The sequence below is a fragment of the Ciconia boyciana genome, chromosome 31, assembly GCF_034638445.1.
Source record: "Ciconia boyciana chromosome 31, ASM3463844v1, whole genome shotgun sequence".
Classification (NCBI taxonomy): Eukaryota; Metazoa; Chordata; class Aves; order Ciconiiformes; family Ciconiidae; genus Ciconia; species Ciconia boyciana.
Genome location: NC_132964.1, coordinates 737971 through 762441, shown reverse-complemented (window position 1 = coordinate 762441; position 24471 = coordinate 737971). Strand labels below are relative to the sequence as shown.

The window sequence follows — 24471 nt, the reverse complement described above, 5'->3', positions numbered from 1 at the left end:
AATGATGGGTTTGGGTTTTGGTTTTTTTTCCCTTCAGCAGGAAACCCCAAACCTCATTTCCACCTCTGAAACTGTGTTTGCTGGTCTCCCACGGCTGCTTGACTCAGATCCTCTGCTCGGTGGCAGGGACTCGAGCCGGGAGCAGTGGGTACAGGCAGCCCCGACTGCAGGCAGGCGCCAGCAGGCAGAGGGGCTGCTCTTAGCGATGCAGACCCATCCTTAGCACCAAACCCCTTTAGGAGCAGCAAGGCTGGCGGCGGAGACACCAAATCCTCCGGACACCGAGTCCATCCAAGCCTCCCCTCCCTGATGCTACCGCGGGAAATGCCCCCGTCCCGCTCCCGGGATGCTGCGTTGGGCAGCAAATCCCCTCTTCTGTCCCATTTGTCCCCAGCCTGCTCCCGGCGTTGCTGCTGACCTGTGCGACGTCCCTCTGCAGCCCCAGCTCACCCTCACCCCTTCGCACGCACGCCGAGAAACAGAGAAGCTTCGTTAACCAGCGCAATAATTGTCCTTTATTAGGCTGAGCTCCCCACGGAGAACCCGGATTCCTGCATATATTGCTTAGGACCATCAAAATCCATCCCTGCTCTTCCTCAGGACAGCGCGGTGGAGAGGAAGAGCGGGGAGCGGGCACTCGGAGAGTATAAATTAAGAAGAAAAAGGAACATTTGCGGTGCCAGAGCATCGGCCATTGCCTCCGCGCTTGGCTTTACTCAGTGGGGCGGAGGCTTTTCACAGATGTAGTAGCACTCGTAGGTGCAGTAGACGTCGTTCCACTCCCCAGAGAACCAGACGTGGGCACAATCTTCCCTGTTTTCGCTGTTGTTGGGCTCTCCCTCCTTCCAAAACCTGGGCAGAGAAGGCTCAAACTGAGAGAGGGCAGCGGGTGCAGGCAGCTGAGCGGAGCAGCTTTCCCTAGGGCTGGGAGAAGGGCAGGGACTAGCTAAACCTGTCTGATTTTAGCTGGTTTTAGATGCTAATTCTTGCTTCTGCTGCTGTTAGACCTTGTGTGAGTGCCCATGCCAGGGCAGGGTGAAGAAACCCGGTCTGCTGGCTGAAACAGGGGCGTGCGGGCAGGGAAGCTGCCTGCTGTTTTGGGGTGATGGGCACGAAAACGCAGGGCAGGCCGGCACTCACGTGAACGTGCTTTTATAGTCGGTCCCGTCGATCCATTCCCATTCCCCTTCCGAGTTCTGGTCCGTGAGCCCGATCCAGAAACGCTCATTCCTGGTCCTGAACATGACAAAATTCTGCAGCGGGGAGAGGGATCAGGAGGGAAAAGCACCAGGAAACGGCTCCTCAAGCCGGCAGGCTCGGGGCAATCTCAGCTCTGCGGCTGCACCACGGAGGAGCCGGCGAGGTACAATTCTGCACTTGGCTATTTATTTACAACGTGGAGGAGCAGGATGGGTGCTGGTGCTGTGTCTCAGCATCCCGCAGACGTACAAGAGAAGCCCTGGATGCAGGCAGCGGGCAGGCAGAGCAGGTTCTGCCTGCTCTCTGCTGGCTGATGCAAAGGATAACAAGCACCAGCTCTCAGCTGCCCAGCGAGGTTGGGGTGTGCAGGATGGCAGCAGGGAGGGACGGGGGGCTCTGCAGAAGGCTGGGGCTGCGGGAAGGATTCGGGCAAGCCTGGGCCCTAGAGCTGGGGTCTTGACCTGCTTGGCGTAGCCGTTAATTTGGGCAACCCCTGCCTAGAGCTGGGGTCTTTACCTGCTTGGCGTAGCTGTTAATGACAGCCAACTGCGAGTGCATCTCTTCGCACTGAGCCTTCGCCTTGTACCAGCTCATTCTGGTTAGGGAGAAGTAGTAACATTTTCCATCAAAGTATTCCCATTCCCTGGATTTGGGTCCGCAGGGAAACACTGGTGAAAGAAGGACGAGGGGGAAGTCAGGGGGATTGCGGGCAGTCGAGCTGGTCCTCGCTGGGCTCATCCCAGTAAGAGGGCTTTCCCAGCAGCGCTCCGGTGCCAAACTGGTAGAGACACAATGGCACAGCCCCGAAGCTTGCTGTATATTGGTTTGCCACGAAGGCGGCAACTGGCACCCAAAAAAGCCTCTACCACTGGGAAAATTTGTTTTTTCCTAAAATATAAAAGTGTTTGCCGCTGGCAGAGCAGCAAACCCCGAAGGGGACGGATGCCCTGCACTGCCTTAGCGAAGCACTCCAGAGCAGGAACACTTTGGGGACAATTTAGGGAAATTTCAGAGGGGAAGAAAAACTTGTGGGTTTGGGCAGCAGCCAGGACTTACACAGAAAATCCTTGTCAGAAAAGTTCTGTTTCCAGTCTGGGTGTACCTCGTTGAGTTTAGAAGAAACGGCTGAAACTGTTAGAGAGAGAGATGGAGAGATGCTGGGGTATCGGCTTAGCGCCGAGGGTCGCCTGCAAGCACCTTGCCCCGGCAAGGCTACAGGCGGGGTTTGTTCTGGCTTGTTTATTCTGCTGGGGATGCGCTTTTCCAGCAGCCTACGGGGCAAAGAAATCCCAGGAAGCTTAAACTCCTGGCTTATAGCTTGGATTAGCCAGTTTTTTATATATTTATATATATTTTTATATATTTTATATATAGGCGGTAGCGTAGATGTCAGCTGTCACGAGATGGGACAGTCTGGGAGCTCCTCTGGTCACCCTGTCCTGTGGAATTAGGACCTATAGAGTCCTCTAGAGCATGAGCGTGCATTTAGACCTCATGTATCTCTTGGTCCTACCTGCCTAATTAATTAATTCAAAGATGTCCCAGTACCTCTGGAGAGTGACACAGCAAACAGGGTGATGATCAGCAAGAAGGAGAGGGCCAGTAGCAAGTATACGGTGAAAAAAGATCTCAGCTTCTGCTGGAAGAAGTTTCTATCTTTAAAAGAAAAAAAAAAAAGGAGATGTGAAAATATTCCCCTCGGGTCACTGGGATTTTTTCATAGCTCCTCTGGTTCCATTTATAGAAGGGTTAATAAATAACCCGGAATAGTTAACTATTTGCTACAGAAGCCAAAATTTTGATGATAATTCCTGTTCAGACCAACCTGAGGGGCTGAAAGCCCCCAAACCAGACGGCTGGCACACAGTGCGTTGTGCCAGCGCTGGAGTGGCCTTGCCAAAGGTCAGGGCAGGTGATCTCAGGTACCACATAAGCAAAATAAAAAGAAATTATAAGCTTACGCCATGTATTTTGGGCTGTGACATGTTTTTAAACCCTCCCGGCTGTCTAGTAACCCTTTCCAAAAGGGAAACGGTTCCCCCGGTGACAGTCTGTGGTCTGGCATGAGGTGTCCTTCTCGGAGGGGCTGAACCTTGGGAATACCCATGGGTTCCAAGGTTCAACCTTGGGAGGTTTGCAAGGGTGCCGGGCCACTCGGTTTGGGGAGCTCGGCTTAGGAAGGCTCCAGGAAAAGCCTAATTTGACTCTGCTCCAGGATGCTTGCAAGGCTGAACCCTCTCAGGTGTTGCACCACCAGCTTCACAACACCAACAGACCTTCATCTCCGTGACAGCCCACAACTGCAGCGATGTCCCTTGCCCTCATCTTCCACCTGAGCCTCAACCCCAGGGCCAAGCTCGTCAGGGTGGCGTTCCCCATCCCAACCAATCAACCCTGTTAGAGCTGATTAGCCGAGCTGCTTAATTAGAGGAGGAAGGAGAGCACGGACCTCTCCCTCAGAAACCAAGCATGTTGGCGGAGAAAGACCGTGCTACAAGATCCAGTCTCGTTACGCTCTTTCCTCCTGCCCATCTCCTCGAGGCGGTGGGTTGAAGGGCTGGCGCGGCTGAATTTTACCTTTAAAAACGTGCAGGTCATCGTGAAGATGTTCCTCGTCCATCCTGGTAAGCTCTGGCTGGGATGCAGCTTAGGACCAAGTAAGCAGAAGCTTTTTCACCAGGATCTCTGGAATTTGCAATACCTCTAGGGATGTTCCGCGCCAAGGGTTGTAATTTAACCAGGAGTTTTTCAGGCTGTGTCCTATTGGTTTGTCCTCTCAAGATAGCAGCTTGGATTGTGTCCACTTCCAACAATTCATCTGTCGGGAGGTTTTTTTCCCCCAGCCAAGCTGGGCGCCCTTTTTGTTTGTAATTCTTCCCCATCCCTTTGGATTAAAAAAAGGGCAAACTCTCAAGTTTCTGAAGGTGTTTCCACCAAGCGTGGAAATAAGCAAGTCTAGAAAATAGCAAACGGTCTTTTGGTTTGCAAACCAAAGCCGAAGGCGCAAGCAGTGCCCCAAGGTGCGCTCGCCCAAGAAAATAAAACAGCTCTGGGTCTGATAAAGCACCTGTATGAATGTGCCGTATAAATCTCTGTGTGACGGAGGCGTAGGAGCAGCTTGCTGATTCAGGGTTGTTCCCTGCGATAATTGATAACCCAGAAAATGTAGGGCCTCTCGGAGTTTTCACTTTGGTGGCTGTGGACTTTTGCTTCTCTCAGCCCTGCTAGGGCTCTGAGAGCTGTTGCACGCCCTGGCTTCGCTGAGGGTTTAGTTGGCTCTCTGTAAGTCTTTCATTCTGTATTTTTAAAAAAGTCGGGCTTTGATGTCACGATGCGCGTATAGACGGCTGTAAGGTGGGGCTGGGGGAAGAACCGTTCAAGTTAAAGGTTGGCAAAAGATGAAGTGGAGATAAACGGAGTAGAACCCGCCCTGAATCGGGGAATTAGAAGCAATAAGGGTCTAGAACAGCCCTCCAAGAGCTTCAGTAGATGCGTGAGGAGGGTGAGCTGCTGTTCTACCGGGGCTGAAACAGAACTGATGATGTGAGAAGACCCTTTCTGTCCTTTATTCTTATAATTTGCCCGTGGTCGTCTGAGATTTACAGCTCCCCTCCCGCTTCCAAACCTGAAAAGCCCACTTTGCGCCGTATAAACTTGTAATTGCTGTTCCGTCCTATTCCATGTTTAGCAATTATGCGCTCTGCAGAGATGACGGAGAACTGGCAAGCTGGGACTGTCGGATATTAAATGACGTTGTTTGGAGCGCTGCGCCGTCAGGCTCGCAAACATCCCACTGCAAACATTGAGAGAACATTTAGGTTCTCGCCGCATCGAGCTGCGCCTTGACTGACTGACGGATTTTTACTGGTTTTAATTTTCCCTTTTGCCGTTTTACCTTCGCTCTCCGAGCCCAGAGAGTGCTGGGACAGATAGTGCTTGAAGTTTTAATAACGCTAATTACTCCAGCGTAAATCTCGGCCTGTGATAAACCCGTAGCGGTAGTTATTAAGGCAACAGCCTTGGGATGCTTTCCAAAGCAGAGCCGGGGCATTTTACCGTTGTTTATTTGCCCCAAAGCTACGCTGAGATTGTGTATAGGAACAGAAAGGAGGCCAGGGCACGAAGACTGGCTCTTAACGAGCTGCACAGCGACGAGGATTTCATCACACAGGGAGGTCACTGCCACCCAGGTCTGTCTAAAACCCGACGGCTTATTGCATAAGCTGAATGGAGGGCAGGGGGTGTGGGGGGTGAAAACAGCGGGATCTCGAGGCAGAGCCCAAAAAAGGCTCAGCTGAGACATTAAACCTTCTGCTGTGCTTCCTGGGAGAATGCTCTTGTCTCTCCTGGCTCCCAAGAAGTGGGGGGGGAAGAGCAACTACTGTTCTGCGGGAAACATCGGTTCACATCTCTCTCGGTCTGGAGCAGGGAGGACGTGAACAACGTAGGAGAAAATCTCGGGGAGGGGATCGGGGTGTTAAGAGGATCCAGGACTTGGGTGTTTGTTTGAGCTCTTTGTAATTCCACGTTTTTCCCTGCCGTAAGGGAAAAGCTCTGCTAGGACTGAAGGGTTGACTAAATCGGGAGACAAATCGATGGGCCTCCCCGAGGGACTCCTGTGCCGAGCGCTGGGTCACTGCAGCCTGGCTGATGTGCTGACCCGATGTCCCCGCTTGTACCTTCATCCCAGGACAGCAGCTCTTCTGCCGATAACACCCGAGGGCACTGCTCGGTGTCAAAAGCTGCCCGACTTCTTGATTTTAACAAAGACATTAGTTCAGTTGAAACATTGCAGCGTGAGAAAACATAAATCAAAAGCGTTTTTATTTATTAAATACAATATTTGATTTAAAAGCATCCTCGGCTGACTCAACGAGCCAAGAACAGCAACGTCACAACGCTCAGTGGCAGTTATCCGGCGTTACAAGATTGCGGGGAAGAGGAGGAGAATGTGGACGAGGAAAAGCGACAAGGAAACGTGGCTGCTCCCGCTGCACGGCCCAGCAAAACCCGGAGGTAACGGCAGCCCCCCGAGAGCCCACACCAGCCTCTTTGCTGCGCAAATGGGACCTGTGACTCTTGGGAGCAGGCGTTCAAGAAGCCCCGCGACCAAAACCTTTCTGAAGAGTAACGCGAAGAACTGAATTTGAAGGAAAGTCGAAGCAAGACGACATCCTGGACCGAAAACGCTCACTGTCGGGGCAGATCGCCTGAGCTCTGGCACGTGTCGCTGGGGTATTTCTTCCCCGGCACAGTTTGGAGTGTACGTGCAGGGTGGTGAAGCAATCAGAGTTAGATATTAACTGGAAGGCCGGGGTTTGGGCTGCCAGATCTGTTTTTTTTTTTCAGTGGCAGGAGGGTGCCTCGCTTTACTCCATGAATTCTGCGCTCGTTAAGTTGCTGCCTGATGTTTAGCGGTGGGGGAAGAGGAGCAGGCGGAGGTTAAACTTGTAACCTCAGCCAGTCTTTGGTCAGCTCATCAGTGGGGTTCCCAAAAGCTGGATGCTCCCCGGCTTTCCTATTCCCCTGATCCACGGAAAAGGGGAGATCCTACCAAAACCAAGTTCCCGACAAACCAGTTTACATGACACGCTTGCAGTTTTAGCCCCCAACAAAAATTCTGTCCCAAAAATACGTACAACAGTTCTCAGGAAAACCGATTTTACCCAAAAAGCAGCACTTGAGGCGTAGTAACGAATGACGAAAGCCCCGCTGCTTCAGGCTGCGTGTCAAGGAGTATGTGAAAAACTACAGTGGGGCAAACTGGCCTGAATTTTATTGAATACTTCATCTTTAAAGCCAGCCCCGCCTAATTTGAGGTTCCTCAGCTGGGGCAGTGCTTGGCACAAAGCAATAACGGCACCGGGGGAAATGTTATCACAGAAGTCAAGGCACAGCGTCTCCAGGCGCTGCAGGGCTGCTAAACCAGCCAGACCCGCGTTCGTCAGGGAGTAAGCGTTGATGAGCTCCAGGAACCGGAGATGTTTCATGTGGCGCCCGATAAAGTCCACGGCGGAGTCGCTGATGGCGCAGTAGCGCAGCACCAGGCACTCCAGCTCCGCTAGATGCGGAGCCGCTCTCTGAATCCCCGTCTCTGTTACGCGGTAGGCGCTAGAAAGGCTCAGCGTCTTCAGGCAGCTCTGGGAGGAGACGTTCAGCAGATGGCGATCGGAAAAGGCAGGGACGTTGTGGACAACGAGGTGCCGGAGCTGGGGCAGGGCACTCGCGGTGGAGCCGCAGAACCAGGCGGCGGGGATTTCGCAGGAGCTCAGCTCCAGCGCCGTGAGGGAAGGGGGCACGCTCTCGTAGGGGATGGGGCGGAGGTCCGTCTCTGCCAGGCACAGCCGGCGGAGCTGGGGGCACCGCTGCCGGAGGGCGGCCAGCAGCGCCGGGGAGAGGAGCCGGTGCTTGCCGCCGGAGCGGAGCGTGCCCCGCACCCGCAGCGTCTGCAGGCTGTCGCAGAGACGCCACCGCACCACATGCCACAGGGTGCGGGAGTTGATCTGGGGGTGAGAAAGAAAACGGCCCGTTCCCAGGGGGAGGGTGGGGGCCCTGCCCACAGGGGGTGACCCCCCCCATCTCAGCCCTTTCCCCGCAGTGGGGTGACCCCCCCCCATCTCAGCCCTTCCCCACAATGGGCTGATTCACCCCCATCTCAGCCCTCCCCCACAATGGGGTGACCCCCCCATCTCAGCCCCTTACCCACGATGGGGTGATTCCCCCCATCTCAGTCCTTCCCCGCAGTGGGGTGACCCCCTCCCCATCTCAGCCCTTCCCCGCAGTGGGGTGACCCCCCCCCATCTCAGCCCCTTCCCGCAGTGGGGTGACCCCCCCCATCTCAGCCCCTTCCCGCAGTGGGGTGACCCCCCCATCTCAGCCCCTTCCCGCAGTGGGGTGACCCTCCCCCATCTCAGCCCCTTCCCCGCAGTGGGGTGACCCCCTCCCCATCTCAGCCCTTCCCCACAGTGGGCTGATTCACCCCCATCTCAGCCCTCCCCGCAGTGGGGTGACCCCCCCCCCATCTCAGCCCCTTCCCCACAATGGGGTGATTCACCCCCATCTCAGCTCTCCCCCACAGTGGGGTGACCCCCATCTCAGCCCCTTACCCGCGATGGGGTGATTCCCCCCATCTCAGCCCTTCCCCACAGTGGGGTGACCCCCCCATCTCAGCCCCTTACCCGCAGTGGGGTGACCCCCCCCCGCTCCCCCAGCCCCTGCCCGCACTGGGGCGAATCCCTCCCCCGCCGCCCGGTGCGGGAAGGCGGTCGGGCGGTCCGTACCCGGTGCGGGCTCAGATCCACATATCTCCAGACCGTCCGGTCCAGCGCCAGCCGCTTCCACCGCCGGCAGACCCTGGGGGGAGCCGGGAGGCGATCAGCGCCGGGGCCCGGGCGGGGAGGCGGGAGGCGGCCGGTGCCGCTCGGGGCGGTCCCACCTGGCCATCCGCAACCGGTCCCGCAGCGGCAGCAACGCCAGGACTTGCAACAACACCGAGTCGGGCAACACCGGCAGCTCCTCGCTCCCCGCCTCCGCCATCTTGGCTGCTTCGCGGCGGGCCTTATGCGCGTCACTTCCGCTTCCGGTCCAGCTCCCGGTAGCTTCCGGTTGCGAGGCGGTAGCGGCTGCGGCGGAGTGACGCAGAGCTCGGTGGGTACCGGGGGGGCTCGGGACCTCCCTAATTAACCCCCTTCCTTACCGAACTCCCCCCCCCCGTTGCCTCCTTCCCTCTCCCGGTGCCTCTTCCCTCCTCCCCGTTAACCCCCGGTGTCTCGTACCGTGCCATCCCTCAGCAACGATGATCGAAGTCGTCTGCAACGATCGTCTGGGCAAGAAGGTGCGGGTGAAATGCAAGTATCCCCGAGAACCGGGACTGGGGATGGGGTAGGGAGGGTAGGGGGTGCTCCCGGTTCCCCCCGTTCCCCCCCCCCCTCGCCTCCCCGTTTTCCTTAACGGCCCCGCCAGCACGGAGGATTCCATCCGCGACCTGAAGAAGTTGATCGCGGCGCAAACCGGGACCCGTTGGGACAAAATCGTGCTCAAGAAGTGGTGAGTGGGGGGGGTCGAAGCAGCCCTTGCCCCGGGATGGGGCGGGGGGGGGCCCCGACGGCCCCTCCGGGGCCGTCGGAGCCCCCGCCCCATCCCGGGGCCGTGGAAACGGTACCGGCCGCTTGATAGCTGTGTTTTCCATCCCCGCAGGTACACCATCTTCAAGGATCACGTCACGCTGGGCGACTGTATCCTTCTCCGGGCGGGTGTTTTACGGTGTTAACGGGGACCGGGGGGGGGGGATCCCAGCCCCATCCATCTCCCCCCTTCTCCTTAACTCCCTCTTCCAGATGAGATCCACGATGGCATGAACCTGGAGCTCTACTACCAGTAACGGCTGCCATCCCCTCCCGGTTTCCCGTCCCGGTGCTCTTTTCTCCGTGGGACCCCCCCCGTGTAATCCCCGTTTCCCCCCTTCCCGCTCCCCGGTATGGCCGAGCTGGAGCCATGTTGAGGTTCTAAACCTGCTGTAGCTGCCCTGGAGTGTTTAAGTGGTTTATAATAAATGTGTTTCTCGAGTCTCTGAGTGCTGTGTGGCTCCGGGGGGAGCGGGGACGGGGCACCGGGAACCGCCGAAGCAGGGCAGCACCGCTGCGCTGCTATTTCTCTCCGCGCTCCTACTTCTTTTGTCCGTCCGCGGCCACCGTCCGCTCCTGCGTCACGTGCCCAGGTCTGCTTCCGGCCTCAATGCGGCCTCCCGCCCGCAGCCAATGAGCGCTAGAAGGGCGGGCGCTTTCTCCAATGGCAGCGCGGGAAGGTTGGGGGCTGCCTTCCCTCTGGCCAATGGGAGCAGGGAGAGGGAGGGATGACCCCTCCCCCTCCCCGCGCCAATGGGGCCGGGCCGGGCGCGGGCGGTGCGGGAGGCGCAGCCGAGGGAAGATGGCGGAGGAGGAGAAGCTGCCCGCGGGCTGGGAGAAGCGCATGAGCCGCAGCTCCGGTACGGGCGGCGGCGACGGGAGCGGAGGGGCTGGGAGGTGCCCGCTCCCGGGGCGGCAGGCCGGGCCTCTCGGGGCGTGTGGGCCCTGGCGGAGGTGTGGCCCGGTGCGCCCGGCCTGGGCCTCGGCGGGGTCTGAGGGGCTGCGAGCGGTGCCCGGGGCCTGGGGACGGCGGGGTGTGAAGAGCTGGGCTTGGGGCGGGCCTGAGAGCCCGGGTAGGGGTCTGCGGGGTGCCTGGCTCCGGGGCTGCCGTGCCCGAGGGGCGTCGTGTCCCTGGGAGGGGCGGTTGGCCTTGATGGCGGGGGGGGCAAAGCGGCTCCTGGGACCGCCGTCTGCCAGGGGAGCGATGCCCGGGCCGTGCGGATGTATGAGGCTGAGGGGGGGTTGTTCCGTGTGGGGTAACCGGTGGAGGGAAGCGGGGCAGGGTGGCAGAGCCGAGAGAAACGTCTTTCTAAAAGGCCGGGTCAGAGCGCGGCAGGACGCTTCGCCCTCGGTGGGGCTGCGGTGGCTTGGGGAGGGAGGGAGGGAGGGAGGGAGGGAGGGAAGCTGTTGGTCAGGACGGTGCTTTCAGCAGGGCTTTTTCCTTTGCGGCGAGAGCTTTCCATGCTTAATGGCTCAAAAGCAGTTCCTAGGAGGTGGTGTTCATCACCTTGGCTGCTCTCCTCGTTTGTTTGAGGTGGGGACGATGAGTCTAGGGAGGCTGAGAGAGAAGAGGGGCCCGTGTGAACCCTTCTTTGCCAGAACTACCGTGGTTGAAACGTCCTGAAGGGAGGGAGCTCCGTGGCTGTCTGGAGTTAGGAGCTCTAGGCCGTTGGTTGGGATTGCAACTGGGATCCCGGGCCCTTTGCTACTGGGTCGTAGCTTCCCGCTGCCCAGCTCCGCTGTTGCGATCCCTCACCTTGGTTTGGTTGGCTTTTTTTCTGGAGCCTAGTCTGCTTCTAGCTGCAGTGGAGAGCTTTGGGATGAATGATTCTCTAGAAGAAAGCAGAAATTGTCTCGATCGGTGCTGTGAGTTATTGCAGGTAAATGCACGCATGGCTTTGAGCACTGGAAGGCCTTTGAGCAGCAGAATCGCCTGGCTTTAATGCTGAATGTGTCGAGAGGTGACTTCACAGGAGCTTCATTTTCTGCTACCTGGGGAAACCATGAATATCTTGTGCAGGAAGGTCTTATTTTCCGGTAGAAAAAAAGGTGATTTTCAGAAGGAAAGGTCTGTACAATGCAAAGATGTCATCTTTGCTAACGGTAACTCACCGCGTTTGCTGCGGGGTGTGCTTAACAGAGAGGCTTTACGCTGTTTCACCCTTGTAAATAGGGCTAGAGTGAAACGCAGCCTTACCCCCAGGCCAGAAACCCGGCACCATCCGCCTTCTCGGCAGTGGCAGGGTGTTGCCTGGGGGTGTTTATGGTTTCTGACTGTGTCGGTGGGTGTTTTGTCGCTGATTTGGGCAAGCGTGGGGAATTGGAAAGGCAGCTGGAGCCTGCTTCTGCGCGGGGCTGTTGCTTTGACTAAAGGCGCTTCCCGACGGAAACGCTTGCGTAGGAAATTATGTGGAGTTGTAAAGTCTTGTTTCCTACCTTGTACGTTTGAGCTGATCGCGTGGATGTGGCTGAGCGCTCACAGAAATCCAGTCTTCTGTGCCTTTGGGGTCAAGAAGCTGATTCTTGGGGTCAAGAAGCTGATTCTTGGGGTCAAGAAGCCGATTCTCAGGGTCTGCCGGGAGCTTTTTTTTTTAACCCCAGCCCCCTCTCTCTGTCCGCAGGCCGTGTTTATTACTTCAACCACATCACAAACGCCAGCCAGTGGGAACGGCCCAGCGGCAGCGGGAAGAACGGCCAGGGGGAGCCTAGCAAAGTGCGATGTTCGCATCTCTTGGTGAAACACAACCAGTCCAGAAGACCCTCGTCGTGGAGGCAGGAAAAGATCACACGGACCAAAGATGAGGCACTGGAGCTTATAAATGGCAAGTAAATGCAGGAGAGAGAGAGAGAATATGATACTGTTGAAGGGGAAAAGTCATTTTAAGGCTAGAATTGGACCCCGAGATGAGTGGTTCGGTGTGTCGGGAACTTGCTAAAGCAAAGGTTTTTTTAAGCCGAGTGGTTTGAACGTGGACTTTCGTGTGGCCCAGCCACTTGGAGAAACAATTTTGCTGTATGATTAAATGACGGAAAGATAGGTCCCAGCCCGTGTGTCTTCCCCTTTGTGTTTTTTTGTAATGTTATTTCAGAGGTTTGTTTGTATTTTCTTTGTAAATGTGTATTTTTATATTAAAAATAAAATTCTTTAAAGCTAAAACAAATGTTCTTTAAACACTTCTTTTTATTTAATGTCACTTGACTCCTTGCCCTAGTAGCAACTTAGAGTAAGTTCTAATTAACCTCTGCTTGAAAACAAGTTGCTTGTAGGAGGCGGTCCACCTTGTACGAGGCTGTACGGATGACCTGATCGGCTCGGGTTTTTCTCAAAGCGTTCAGGCTTGTGATCTGGTCTAGGAGCGAGGGTGCTGCGTGCCTTCCGTAATAGGTGCTGTTAATCTTTGCAGCTTAGATTTTATTTTTTTTCCTTGCAACTCTGGCAGTAGAATTGAATTGATGTCGTGTTTCTTCAGCAGCGAGGTTTTTTGATCTTACGGAAGCAAGTTCAAAGTCCAGCTGTTAATACTGGCTTTTTCCTCTTAGGATAAGGGATTTGAGGGCTTAAGGTGAGGTTTAAATCAGTCCCACTGATTAATTGATGAAACTGAGACCATGCTCTCTAGTGGGCAGCTTTGTCTTTTCTGGCAGTGAGGTTGCAAAGGCTAGCTGACGCGCTGCGAGCTGTGAGCACGCAGATACGTACCGCATATCTGGGCCCGTCTTATCTTTGATGGCTTCAGCAGTGAAGGAGGGAAGATAGGGAGGGTGTTTTGTCTATTACCTTGGTCCTAGCCAACAATAAATTTAAGGACTTTCTTGTTTGAAAGCCCAGGGAGGGGAAATTTCTTTGCTAAATAATTTGAAGCAGCGAGGCAGTGACCAGCAGGTGGTAGCTGCTCACCACCTTTTAGAAGGGGAGGTTAAATTAACTGGCACAGATGGGGAATTTTCTTAGGGAATTGTCTCCTTCGGGTTAGGGTGGCTGAGAAAGTGTGACCGGGGGCGATAAAGCGGGATGCACGCCTAGTGTGATCTGTGCCAAGGGACTTGAGACTGTTGCAAAGATAAACAGATTGAAATATTTCAGCTGAGCTGCAAATTCTCTCTCTGTCTCCTCTTTCTTTTTTTTTTCTTTTTTAAGAATAAAACTGTTCTACAGCCATCTCTTGGAGTGATGTTCATCAAAAGGCCAGCACAGAGCTTTCTACAGATCAGAGGTTAAATGATGCACGATGCTGGTGTGTTTTAAGCAGGCATTGATGGACTTGGATCTTTGTAAAAGGGAATCACTGACATTTTAGAAGGGAAAGTTGTCTCCTTATCTCTAAAGAGGTATTTCAGGGGCTTGTGACCAGGTAGGCTTTTTGGTACATCGATGTTCTGTAAACTGGTTATCTTTAGAAGCCTGAATAACATTATTTGGACTCAACATTTGTCATCATTCTTACCTTGTTTGGGTGATTTACCCAAATCTTACTTCCCTTTTCTTTAAGATGCCGCAGTTCTTTGCTACCTTGTAAGGTGATGGAAAGAAACAGCTTAAACTTTCCTTAGCTGGAAAGAATGAGATTAAGCTTGACAGCTTCAGAGCCTTCTCGCTATCAAATAACTTTTATGTTTTGTAATCTCTATGGTGTCTGAAGAGGAAAGAGTTGTGATTAAAACTTACGTCATGTAAATAGCCTGCTTGTCGTCTTGGTAAAGGCCGTTAGGGAATTAATTCCTATAATGGGAATAGTATAGTCAAAAAAAAAAACCCCAACCCCTAACCACCTTTCTGTCCACATTTGTCCCTGATAAACACTATTCCTGGGAAGGTCATAGGGAACATCAGCTTATGATTAATGATTTCATGGTGGCTTCTTGAAAATTACTTTAAGTTAAGTTTCTGGAACAGGTGAAACTTATTGGGAGGATGCACGGCTTCGCTCCGCTACGGCTCCTGACAGTCAGGCATCACTGAACTTCTCTGAACAGATGTACTGTACCTGGTGACTGTAATTATAGTGTAGAATTGTCTAAGTAGGTCTCTGGGGAGGAATTTGTTTGACAGGCACAGTACCACACATTTTCATGTTTTGTTTGGAGACCGGTTACGTCTGAGATCTCCCTCCCAGTCTAGCTCTGGTGTTAATGCTTTATGCGATAAAAATCTGAGAAAGAAATTTGATTAGGGAGCTCTTTGTTCCCACAGGAGAGGGGACAATACTAAAGATAAATGTTTTCAGTAGGTGAACTTGACTGATGTCAAATATTCCATTTGATGGCTTTTCTCCGATAATAAGGGAGGAGAGGCGAGAGAGCTGGAGGGGTGCGTCGTCCGTGAATAATTTTTAATCCATTAAGCAAGTTGCAGTGGAGAATTAAATGTAGGTTAGCTCTCCCATTGTGTTACAGCAGGAGTTGGAGGACTTGGCTCACCAGGTGCTTCTCTGGTAGGTGATAACATCGCAGGGAATGTGGGACTCGAAAGAAATTTCAGATTTGAGCCTGACCCTGATCTTAAAGGTAACGAAACCTCTTAGTCCCCTCTGTGAGCTTTATCAAGCGCTGTTTAAGAGGCAGTTAGGGTTCTGGCTGAATTTGCTGTGAAGGTTATTCCAGACCATCTTTGCTCTGATGTGTAGAAACCTGGTTTCCAGCTAAATACTGCTTATGATCCGTTCCTATGTGGTGTTTCTTGCATTAGTGTTGTTTAATTACTTAATTTAATTTAATTTCTTCCTGATGTTGACCTCTCAGTGGATTTAGAGAGCCCTGCTCTTTACCAGCCTGTTTTTGCAGGCTGAGCCAACCAGGCTTTTAGTTTCTGGTAATGTAGGTCATCCCTTCTGCTGTTTCCACTCTTAGCCCTCCTTTGCACTTCAGTTTTGATTAATCTTTCTTGAGCGTGGGTTCATTGTGGTATGCAATATTCCAGATTAGCTCTTGGCACTGCCTTCTACTGTGGCACTTACTACTGCCCTTCTCTCTGTTGAGGATACCATGACTTCAGCGCCGTGTTTCTCGCTTTTAAAGTCATACTACCTGTTTTGGAGTTATTTGTAATTCCGCACTTAACATCCTCCTCTTTCTGATCGAGCTCTCTGCATACAGCGGATTTTGTTGTTGTTGTTGCGTTTGTAAATACGTGTGCGAGTTCGCTTGGTGTCGTTGGGTTTTGCTTGGTCATTCAGGGCACCTTTAATATTCTGATCCTCCTTTCTGCTGACAGTGCTTCCCCACCCTCCAGCTCGTTATTTGCATGTTTTGTTAGCTTACCCCTGTTTCTTGTTGCGGAATCAGCTAGGATTCATCCCAAAGTTCAGTCCCTGAAAGCTGCTTTTCCCCAATCCTCCCCATTTCAGCGCAGCCCATTGCCATTCTTCATCTTGCTCTTTTTGCACTAATCTCCCATTATTCAATTTCACTTACGCCTGGAGATTTTTAGGGGCAGTTTATTAAAACCTGGACAGTACCGCGTCTGCATAATTTGTTCTAAATGGCTGAGATCATCTGGAGAAAAGGCTCATTAATCCCAATTCGCAGAGCCAAAGTTTAGACTCAAGGTACAGGTGTCTTGTCCTGGTAGAGGTGAGAACAACTAAGCTCAGCCTTAGGCTTGAGCCAGGAAAACCCTCATCTAGTTGACAGGCAGGTTTTGCTCTCAGGCTGGTCACTAGTGTAAAATTAAGAGGTTTTAATAACTAAATTCTATTTCAATATGTAGTTGACTGGTTTTCTCCACGAGCTTGTGAAGCCCTTTTTACCCCTCAGAACCTGCCGATGTGACCAGGGCAGGCAGTTTTGGGCAGAAATGTCAACACTCTGATCCTTAATTTGGATGCTTTATTACTTTAACATCCAGATATATCTTAAAGCTCTAATTCCTGACATTTCTGGGTGTGATGTGTGACGGGTACTTGCTGGGGACTGGCGGCTGTAGGCAATTAGATACGTATTTATGGTGGCACAAATCCGTATTTTTAGGATAAACTCTGTTTTGTCAGCAAGTAGGCTGTTTATGCTCAAGCAGCTTAATTTAATAGGATGAACCAGTATCAGTTTCTTTCCTAAAACTTATGAATGCTGTGAACTGTCTTCCACCCAGCTAAATAATCCTTTTTTTAAGGCAGAATAAATAGCTGTTGCCTTAAGTTTGGTAGAGTTTCAGACTTTCATGTTAGACTTTCATGTTTGTAGAGTTTCAGACTTTCTCCACCTGTATGTGTGCCCTCTAAGCAGCAGGGAGGATAAATGTGTATAATCTCACTTAGGTGACAATACCAGTGCTGGTGTTTTCTGTTAAAGCAGGCTACGCACTTTAGGAATTAAGATAGCATTTTATGGCTTTTGAATTATATTCAGCAAACCCGGTTAAAAACAAAAATACAAGAGATAATCAAGCTCCTATTCCCATTTTTTTGGTGGCTCTTCCTTCTGGCCTGTCCAGCTGGAAAAGCAAACCTAGCTGTCCTGAACACCTTGCTGAATTCCAAAGACTTAGGCTAGTGGCAGCTGATTTAAAGAGACGACTGAATTGGGGAGGAAAAATGGGCTGGAGGCTAGAAGGCTAATTTGAAGACTTAAAATCCCTTCATTTTGGTCTTGCAAGCACTAAACTGCAATAAAAGGGTTCATTCAAAAATTGATAGCCTGCTTTTTCAGTCGCTGCTGGATACCTCAACTCCTAAGAGGCAACTTCCATTCTCTCCTTAAGGAACATTTTCTTACCTGCCCCCAGCCCTCCCAGATATTTCCTCAGGTGTGTACAAGTATATGTCATTAAAGTGAGCTGGAAAAGACTTATTTCCTCATCCTTTTGCATCAGAAACTGCCTTCTTCCTTTTGTGAGAGCATCCCTCCAAATAATAAGCCTAGCTCTTGAATTACTTGCATGACCCTTTTTCAGGTAGGGATCTTCCACTGCTTGCGGCTGGAAGAAACAATGCCCAGCCCAACTTTTTTTTTTATTTTTAATTTTTTTACAGGTTTATCTAGCAAAGCGCAGACTCTTTATACATGCAAGCTACAGGGCTTACATGGGAGTGACCTGAAATAGAAAATTTGGTTGTCGAAACCAGGGGACTTAATAGCTTCGAGGGGGTAGAACGACATTTCTTTTCTCTTAATTTCTCTGCTAGAAAATCAGCTGCTTCTCAGTATTTCTTTTTGAAGGTGGAAGACTGCTTGGGTCTAAAATGGAAGACAGGTTTTGCCGATTCTTTCAAAAGCTGACGGGAGGTTTCTGGAAAGAGGGATTTAAAAATTAAACAAACCTCTAGTGAGAAATAAGTTTAGCTGGATTTCACCTGGTACGGAGAGTTGCTTTGGGTTGGAAGCTGGAGCACTGGTTTGGGGCTGTTCCTCTGCGCTTTGGGGCACGTGTGGATGGATTCCTCTGGGAGATGCTCCCTTGCTTAAAATACATAGATGAATGATTTTTTGCAATGTAATTTAGTCTTAATTTATCACTTGTGGTCCAAAGTGCAGAAGGCAAGCCCCTCTGGCAAGGGCAGGCTGCTTTGGGAAGGTGGAGAGTTAACTGGCAGCCAGACCTGCTGCAGACAGAGCTGCTGTTTGCAGGCTTTGAGTCCAGCTTACACGACTGTCCTCCTGCAGAAACATTTCTTGCAACTGGTACTAAATGGCATTTTGGTGGGGGGTGGCTGCGAGTCGGACCAGTGATGGCTTGGGATTTTGATTAGTGGTTACGCTCCTTTTAACGGAAGAGCTGGTTGAGTTGCATGAAACTACGCAGGATTTTCTCGTCGTCTCGAGAATCCGTGAAAATCTGCCTCACACGGCGTTAAAGGACGTATCAGTGGCACTTGTGCTTTGCTCATCTCCGAGAGCAGTCAGTATCTGTAATTAGTGGCTCCCCAATCATGTTATCAAGCTGTTGACTGGAAAATATGATTTATCTCCTAGGTTTTCTTGTTATGAGCTAGCGGGGGGGGGGTTTCCGCTGGTCCAGAAAGATTCAGAACAGTGAGGCAGAGCTCTCGGTTAAGACTACGAATATTTCTTAACTGACCTTTTAAAAAACTGTCTTGACAAATAATTCACTCCTCAGGGATTCTTCATGCTCGTTCTTCTACCGAAGCGAGCCCTTCTGAAATCAAAAGCTCATCTATTTTGAAGCCCAATAATAAATTCCCATGCTTCAGGGGTAGTAGTAGGCGGAATCACCTTTTTTTTTTGTTTAATAGAAGCTTAAATAGAAATGGGCCACAGTGCAAAGATGGAAACGTGCTTGGGGAAAAAAAAAACCCAACCAAACCTGAGACAAGTGTTTTTCGGGGTGTTACGAAAGTTTAGTTTTGACTCGGTCTTCATTCAGAAGGTTTGAAAACCTTGCTTCGTGGACGTGGCGTGCGTAGGTGGCTGTTTGTGCCCTTCTTGCTGGGGGATGTAATGCTTAAGGTGGGGGTTTTGGGTGGGTTTTTTTCTTTCTCTGTTTTTCCTTCTCCTGACTTTGAATTATTCCCTGTATTTACAGGCTACATCCAGAAGATCAAATCGGGAGAAGAGGATTTTGAATCTCTCGCTTCCCAGTTTAGTGACTGCAGCTCGGCAAAAGCAGGAGGCGATCTGGGTGCGTTTGGAAGAGGTAAGTTGAGCTCAGCCTGGCAGCGTGAACGCCAGATCAAGATTACGGGGTTGATGCTGATGATCTTGGCAGGGGGTGAGGTTTAATAATGCACCCCGCTGCTGGGGGAATGAACATGAAAATGGATTTATATGCTAGGCGGCCTGCTGTGCAGGAAATGTAGTTTGATGCCTAGAAGTTAAACCAATTAGGAATGCAACCATAATATTATTCTGGGCAGAGAGGCGATGTTGTGCAAATGCCCTTCATGAAATTGGCTTTTCCCTCTGGAAAAGGATTTTCCAGCTACACTGAATGGAAATCCACTTGCAGAGCGTAATGAGCCATGAATAAGGAAGAAGTGGATAAGTCTTGCTAACGGCATGCCAGATAAGTGATTTGGCATTCTAATCTTCAATGAGAAAGCTGTTAACAAATTGTGGAAATAAGAACAATTCACAGCCCACCGAACTAATGTCGCTGGTGAGAGATTTTGTTACAGGATTATTGATCGGTGCAGTGAGGGAGCAGCAACAAAAAGCTCGTGGATGCTTCCTCATTAATGAGATTTGCTGGTGTGGGAGGAAGAATCTTTGGGATGGGAAAGTGTAACATTGAAACCTCTTTATCTTAGGAATGCTTTTTGCAGTAATTTCCACTAGGAGGAAAATATAAAGCAATGATGTCATGAGTACAGCTACAATATTCAAAGAACAAACCAAAATCTCTTTATAGCGAGAGTGTCCATGCATATTTTATTTGAAGAGGGTCTAGAAAGGTTCCTGCCAGGGAGAGAGAATGCTATATTTATTGTTCTAATCTGTGCCCCAAAGTCACAGGGACTTGCAGCGATCCCAGAGTAAGAGCTGCCCACGTCTGAAGCGGTGAGCGGCAGTCCTGCGTGTCATTTTAGTGGCAGTCTTTTTCCTAAGCTCACGCTCGGGGTTCGTGGACTGAAGCATTCAGAAGCTCGTCCTGGGCTCGTACCCTGCAGCAAGTATACAGATTTTGCAGGATATTTTGCACAGCTGCCTCGTCATGCCAGGCTGTTACCTCACTTTGGATGTCCCGGGAGTATTTAAAACACTAGTGGGCTCACTGCTGCTGCAGATGTAACCGCGGAAGGGGCTCCAGAGTCGCTCTTTCAGCCCCTGCTAGCTGAAGCCCACCCAGCTTTGGCAGGTGAAACTGTATTTGGGAATGTAGTTGGCTAGGTTGGTTTTTGGTCGTTTGTTTTTTTTTTTTTCCCACCAAAATACTGGTTTTAATCACTGTTCCTTTTTAGGGTGCGGTGTTGCTACAGTTCAGCAACAGTTCCTTCCTCAAATAGATCCTTTCAGGCAGCACTAAACAGTGATATTTTATTGTATATAATGAAACATTAATCGTAGGGTGCTGTGTCTGCTATTTTGGGTTCAGTGGAAACTCGGCTCATTGTGCTCTTTGGAGATGTATGGAAAGAGATTTTTTTTTTTTTTTTTTTCTCCTGGCTGCACCAAAATGTAAAGAAATGCTGCAAGAGCCAGTTTCCACTAGATGGCATTGGAACCATGCGTGGTGGCCAAACCCGTGAGCTGTCACTCCATCCCCCTCTCTGCCTTTTTTTGTTTTTTTTCCTGGGCTGAAAATGTAATTTGTTAGAACTTGGAGCACTGGTTACTCCGGGGGTGAAGTTATTAAAACATTTCAATTTGTCTTCCTGAAACCCTTCAAATAAGTCATGTTTCTGCTCGAGGAAGACCACTGTGGTGTAGCAGGGAGGCTGTTACCTCATCTGAAGTAAAGATTTCAGGTCCTAGTGGAAAATAACCAAAAAATTCAGGTGACAAGGCAGGTCTGCCTGACAGTGAATGACACTGGCTTTGTAACTGGAGCTTGTGAGCCAGGCAGGCTGCTTGCCTCTCCTAGCAATTAATCTAAATGCTGAAATGAGAGAAGCGAAACTCTGGAAAGCCATATGCATCAGGTCACTTCAGTAATAAACCACTTTTTTTTTTTTTGGAGGGGGAAAACACCAAGCTGAAGCTATTACTAATCCTGAAAGGGAGGAATTGAGCATCTTTTGTGGCATCTCACTGCCTTGCCTAGAGAAAGGGGTACGGATGGATGGAGGTCCTGAAATACAACATAAATTCTGGAGATGCTGCTGAGCTAGATGCGATGCATCTGGGACACATGGTCTTTGAAGGGGTCAGGAAGGTTTATTTTGCAAAGAGATTAGTATATCGCTGCAATGTCTGCTGATGATCTAGCTGTCAGGCTGCCGAAAAGCTTTCTGCAGCCCCTTCCTAATGTGCTGCGGAGTCCAAAGCTACAGCACTGCCTCGAAGCTTGGAGACAAGGGTCGTAAACTTACAGGAGATTTATGTGGCGTTTTTGGCAAGACTCAGGCGTCTCGAGGCAAGCTTTGCAAGCGTGGTTAGTGCTAAGAGCAGAGAATAAGGGTTCCCTCTGTGCCTGGGGGACTGTCACCTCCTGGCCTTCCCTCGCAGGCATCTTGTCCTTCTGCTGAAGCTTTTGCTGAGAGTCCCCTGGTGACACTTTGACCTGTTGGTAACAGTAAATCCTCATTATTTTGGCTGGGATGGGCAGTTTCTCTGCTCTAACTTCTGTCACAGGAAACTGGGCAAAAATACTGTCCCCCTTGAACCCCCCCCCCCCCCCGGTAGCAGGCTGGTGTCTCTCCTCTTGGCTTGAATTATTCTGGCTGAGGACTCGTGCTGCTTATTCCTTCTGCCCCCCCCTGCAGAGCTGCGGTAGTTCTGCTCGTGAATCCCCGTGCGGGGTCCTTCCTCTGAGCACCTCCGGCTTTCCTGAGCCTGGATTACTAAACCTCCTGAAACGCAGTGACTTGGAGACTGGTGCCTTAAGAACAGTCCTTATCTAGGTCATGACATTATCCACGTGTGCCTTGTAAATTATTTAGCGCAGCTTGTAATGCACACCGCATCCATTCCCCCTGGGTACCTGGAGGGCACACGGGACTGGAAGACGAACATCCACTTGTGCCAGTGAGTCTGCAGAACAGATTTCCTCTGCCTTTTGGGTCCGCAGCTCTCCGAGTATCTTTCCTTGCTGCAGTGCTGTCTGTAGGATCTGAACAAAACCCCCTGTTTAGAAAAGAAAAAGTCTGTGTACGTGCATGTGTGAATGAGTTGTTTTGAATCATCTTCTGGGAGTAGATGAAAACAAACACCCCCTGCAAGTTATTAATTGGTGACTTTGTTGTTTGCCTGGAAGCTGTCTTCATTCGAGGCTTGCTTGCTCAGAAAGATCTTCAATTCGTTGCTGAGCTTAATTGAACTTTCTGGTGTCTGCTCTCTGCAGGTCAGATGCAGAAACCTTTTGAAGATGCCTCATTTGCGCTGAGGGCTGGTGAGATGAGCGGACCAGTTTTCACAGAATCAGGGATCCACATCATCCTACGCACAGAGTGAAGTGCCTTGGTGACATGTAGAAAGGAAAGGGCGAGGGGAAGAAAGGAAAAAAACAAAACCTACTCCAACCCTGCACTCTCCCAAATGAACTTCATATCCAGTTTAAAAAAAAAAAAAAAAGCTCATTTCATATCTCAATATCTTCTGTGGCACCTGACACAATGTTTTTCACCTGCAGAGATGCATGGTTAGCCAAGAGTGAGAACACAATCAAAATAAGACAGTAGCATCTTTCATAAGCAGAGAGAATGTTAAAAACAACATTTCTGGCATGCCACAGCTGCTTGAGTTATATTGACATGTCTCCTAAGCCGAGGAATTGTCAATGCTAAAGGTCACACTTCAGTGCTTCCCACATCCACCCTGTTAGAGACGCAGAGTATTTATTGCAGCGCAGCACTGACGATGGCCAAGCTGACTTGTGAACTCTGGTGCTATGACGGAATGAACTCCCCAACCCTCTGCATGTTTCTTTAAACACATTTTAACCCGAATGGACGGTATTTGCTCTGCAGTCCAGTCTGTTGGTTTGTAGAACTGATTTACTAAAGCCATTCATAAATTGACCGTAAGATATCAAAGGATGAGCCAGCTTAGCGTGAGGCACCCATCCCTCGGTGTCCGTCCGTAGCTTCCCTTAATGCAGCTGTCTCGGCGAGGATCGTCCCTCTGTCCCCTCACGCAGTGGTGCCGGGAGCTCTCTCTGCTCCTGCCATTGCTTTGACTTTAAAACTTGAAGATGCCTTTTGGTTCTGAATACAAACGAGAGAGGCTAACGGCCAGTAGTTCCCACTGCAGGAAGATCAGTAGCCAGCCTGAGCTGTGTAGCGGTACGTAGGACGCTGTGTGCTTCCCATTCCAGCCTGAAGTCACTCCATTACTTAGACATGACAGTGCCATTCTGTAGGGCAGACTGTATTGTGGATTTTCAGTTTTTAGCTAGAAGGCTGTTTTTTTGTTTTTTCTCAAGCTCCTCTCGATCCACTTGTGGTTTAGACACTGTAAGTCATTGTTTTCCAGTTACACTGCATTGCTTATGTTTAGCGAAATAAAAACGGAAAAAAAAACTATTCCAGCTTTGGTCCAGTGCAAACCAGCTGTATAGTTCCAGTTCTCTTAAGCAGAAAATAAAGCCCTCTCCAATTAAACATTTCAAGAGCTCTGGTATTGATTATTTCTCCTCCTTTGCCTGTAGAGATCTTGTTGCTTCTATTAGAACAAACAAAAACCTCTGCAATATGTGCCGAGTTGGCCCTTGCTGTTTTGTTCTGCTTTTTTTAAACGCTAAAATGGAAGTGTGGCTTGCGTGGTATTAAGAAGAACTTCTCGGAATTTGTCTTGAGCGATAAGCTAATATTCTTTATTCTCTGTTACTGGGTTCTGCTTTGTGTTGAGTCGATGTCTTATTTCCTAAGAACTGTTTAAATCCTGGTATAAGGTGTGACTTCAGATAAGGTAAAACCAGTACTTCTAGTGCAATTTAATAACTACTTCTTACCTCTCCTCAGTTCTGCAAATTTAGGTGTGCCATTCGTGGTATGAAATCAGCCATTATGGAGAGTGGCTCCTCGGTGTGTTGGGGTTTGGGTTTTTTTATTAAAAACTCCCATCTTAGAGCTGGGGAAAGGCAACATCTCCTACGTACTCTCTCCAATTACTGTGATCACCAAAACCAAAACATCTGAATGCTTGCAGTTCTGCTTGTTGCTGGTTATGCTGGGGAGATGGAAGGCTCTTGCACATCGGATAAAAGTTGGTTTCCATAGCTACGCATCGATTTAAAAAAAAAAAAAAAAGAAAGAAAAAAAGAAGAAAAAAATATCCAGCTCAGGGTGACAAGCAGGTGAGAACTTCAAAAAGAAAAATTACCTCAAATAACTGTGTGGTATCACAAAAGCAGGATCAAAGGTAAATAAAGGCAAACAGAGATGTCGTCTCTGTCTGGAAATGTGGTAACACAGTAAAAGCAGCGGCAGCCAAGTGTCTTTCTGTGGCTGCAGCGGTTTCGCTTTCCAGCTGTCCTTCCTGCTGCGGCGGGGTCGATCCCAGCACCGGGTTCAGCTCTTCATCAGAAGGTGGGAAGCAGGGGTGGGATCGCCTCTGACCGCAAGTAAAAGGTTGATGAGATGGCCGTGAGAGAAAG

At 50.5% G+C, this 24471-nt stretch overlaps 4 protein-coding genes across 4 annotated transcripts; 2 read left to right on the top strand and 2 right to left on the bottom strand.

Annotated features, from left to right (window-relative positions):
- Positions 1–692: 692 nt before the first annotated feature.
- On the bottom strand, positions 693–4050 carry LOC140645160 (hepatic lectin-like). Its single transcript, XM_072848416.1, has 6 exons — positions 3778–4050; positions 2749–2856; positions 2257–2331; positions 1717–1868; positions 1141–1253; positions 693–852 (listed from the first exon to the last, which is right to left on the bottom strand). The coding sequence occupies exons 1-6, from the start codon at positions 3818–3820 to the stop codon at positions 717–719; spliced, it is 627 nt and encodes a 208-aa protein (XP_072704517.1). The 5' UTR covers positions 3821–4050; the 3' UTR covers positions 693–716.
- Positions 4051–6018: 1968 nt separating this feature from the next.
- FBXL12 (F-box and leucine rich repeat protein 12) lies at positions 6019–8815 on the bottom strand. Its single transcript, XM_072848412.1, has 3 exons — positions 8636–8815; positions 8481–8553; positions 6019–7703 (listed from the first exon to the last, which is right to left on the bottom strand). Exons 1-3 carry the CDS (start codon positions 8734–8736, stop codon positions 6930–6932), a joined length of 948 nt encoding a protein of 315 aa, XP_072704513.1. The 5' UTR covers positions 8737–8815; the 3' UTR covers positions 6019–6929.
- On the top strand, positions 8777–9764 carry UBL5 (ubiquitin like 5). The gene is made up of 5 exons (XM_072848419.1): positions 8777–8847; positions 8991–9051; positions 9163–9246; positions 9397–9434; positions 9537–9764. Exons 2-5 carry the CDS (start codon positions 8996–8998, stop codon positions 9578–9580), a joined length of 222 nt encoding a protein of 73 aa, XP_072704520.1. The 5' UTR covers positions 8777–8847; positions 8991–8995; the 3' UTR covers positions 9581–9764.
- A 299-nt stretch (positions 9765–10063) lies between these two features.
- PIN1 (peptidylprolyl cis/trans isomerase, NIMA-interacting 1) lies at positions 10064–23478 on the top strand. Its single transcript, XM_072848406.1, has 4 exons — positions 10064–10183; positions 11945–12145; positions 18802–18912; positions 22219–23478. Exons 1-4 carry the CDS (start codon positions 10126–10128, stop codon positions 22326–22328), a joined length of 480 nt encoding a protein of 159 aa, XP_072704507.1. The 5' UTR covers positions 10064–10125; the 3' UTR covers positions 22329–23478.
- The last annotated feature ends 993 nt before the right edge of the window (positions 23479–24471 follow it).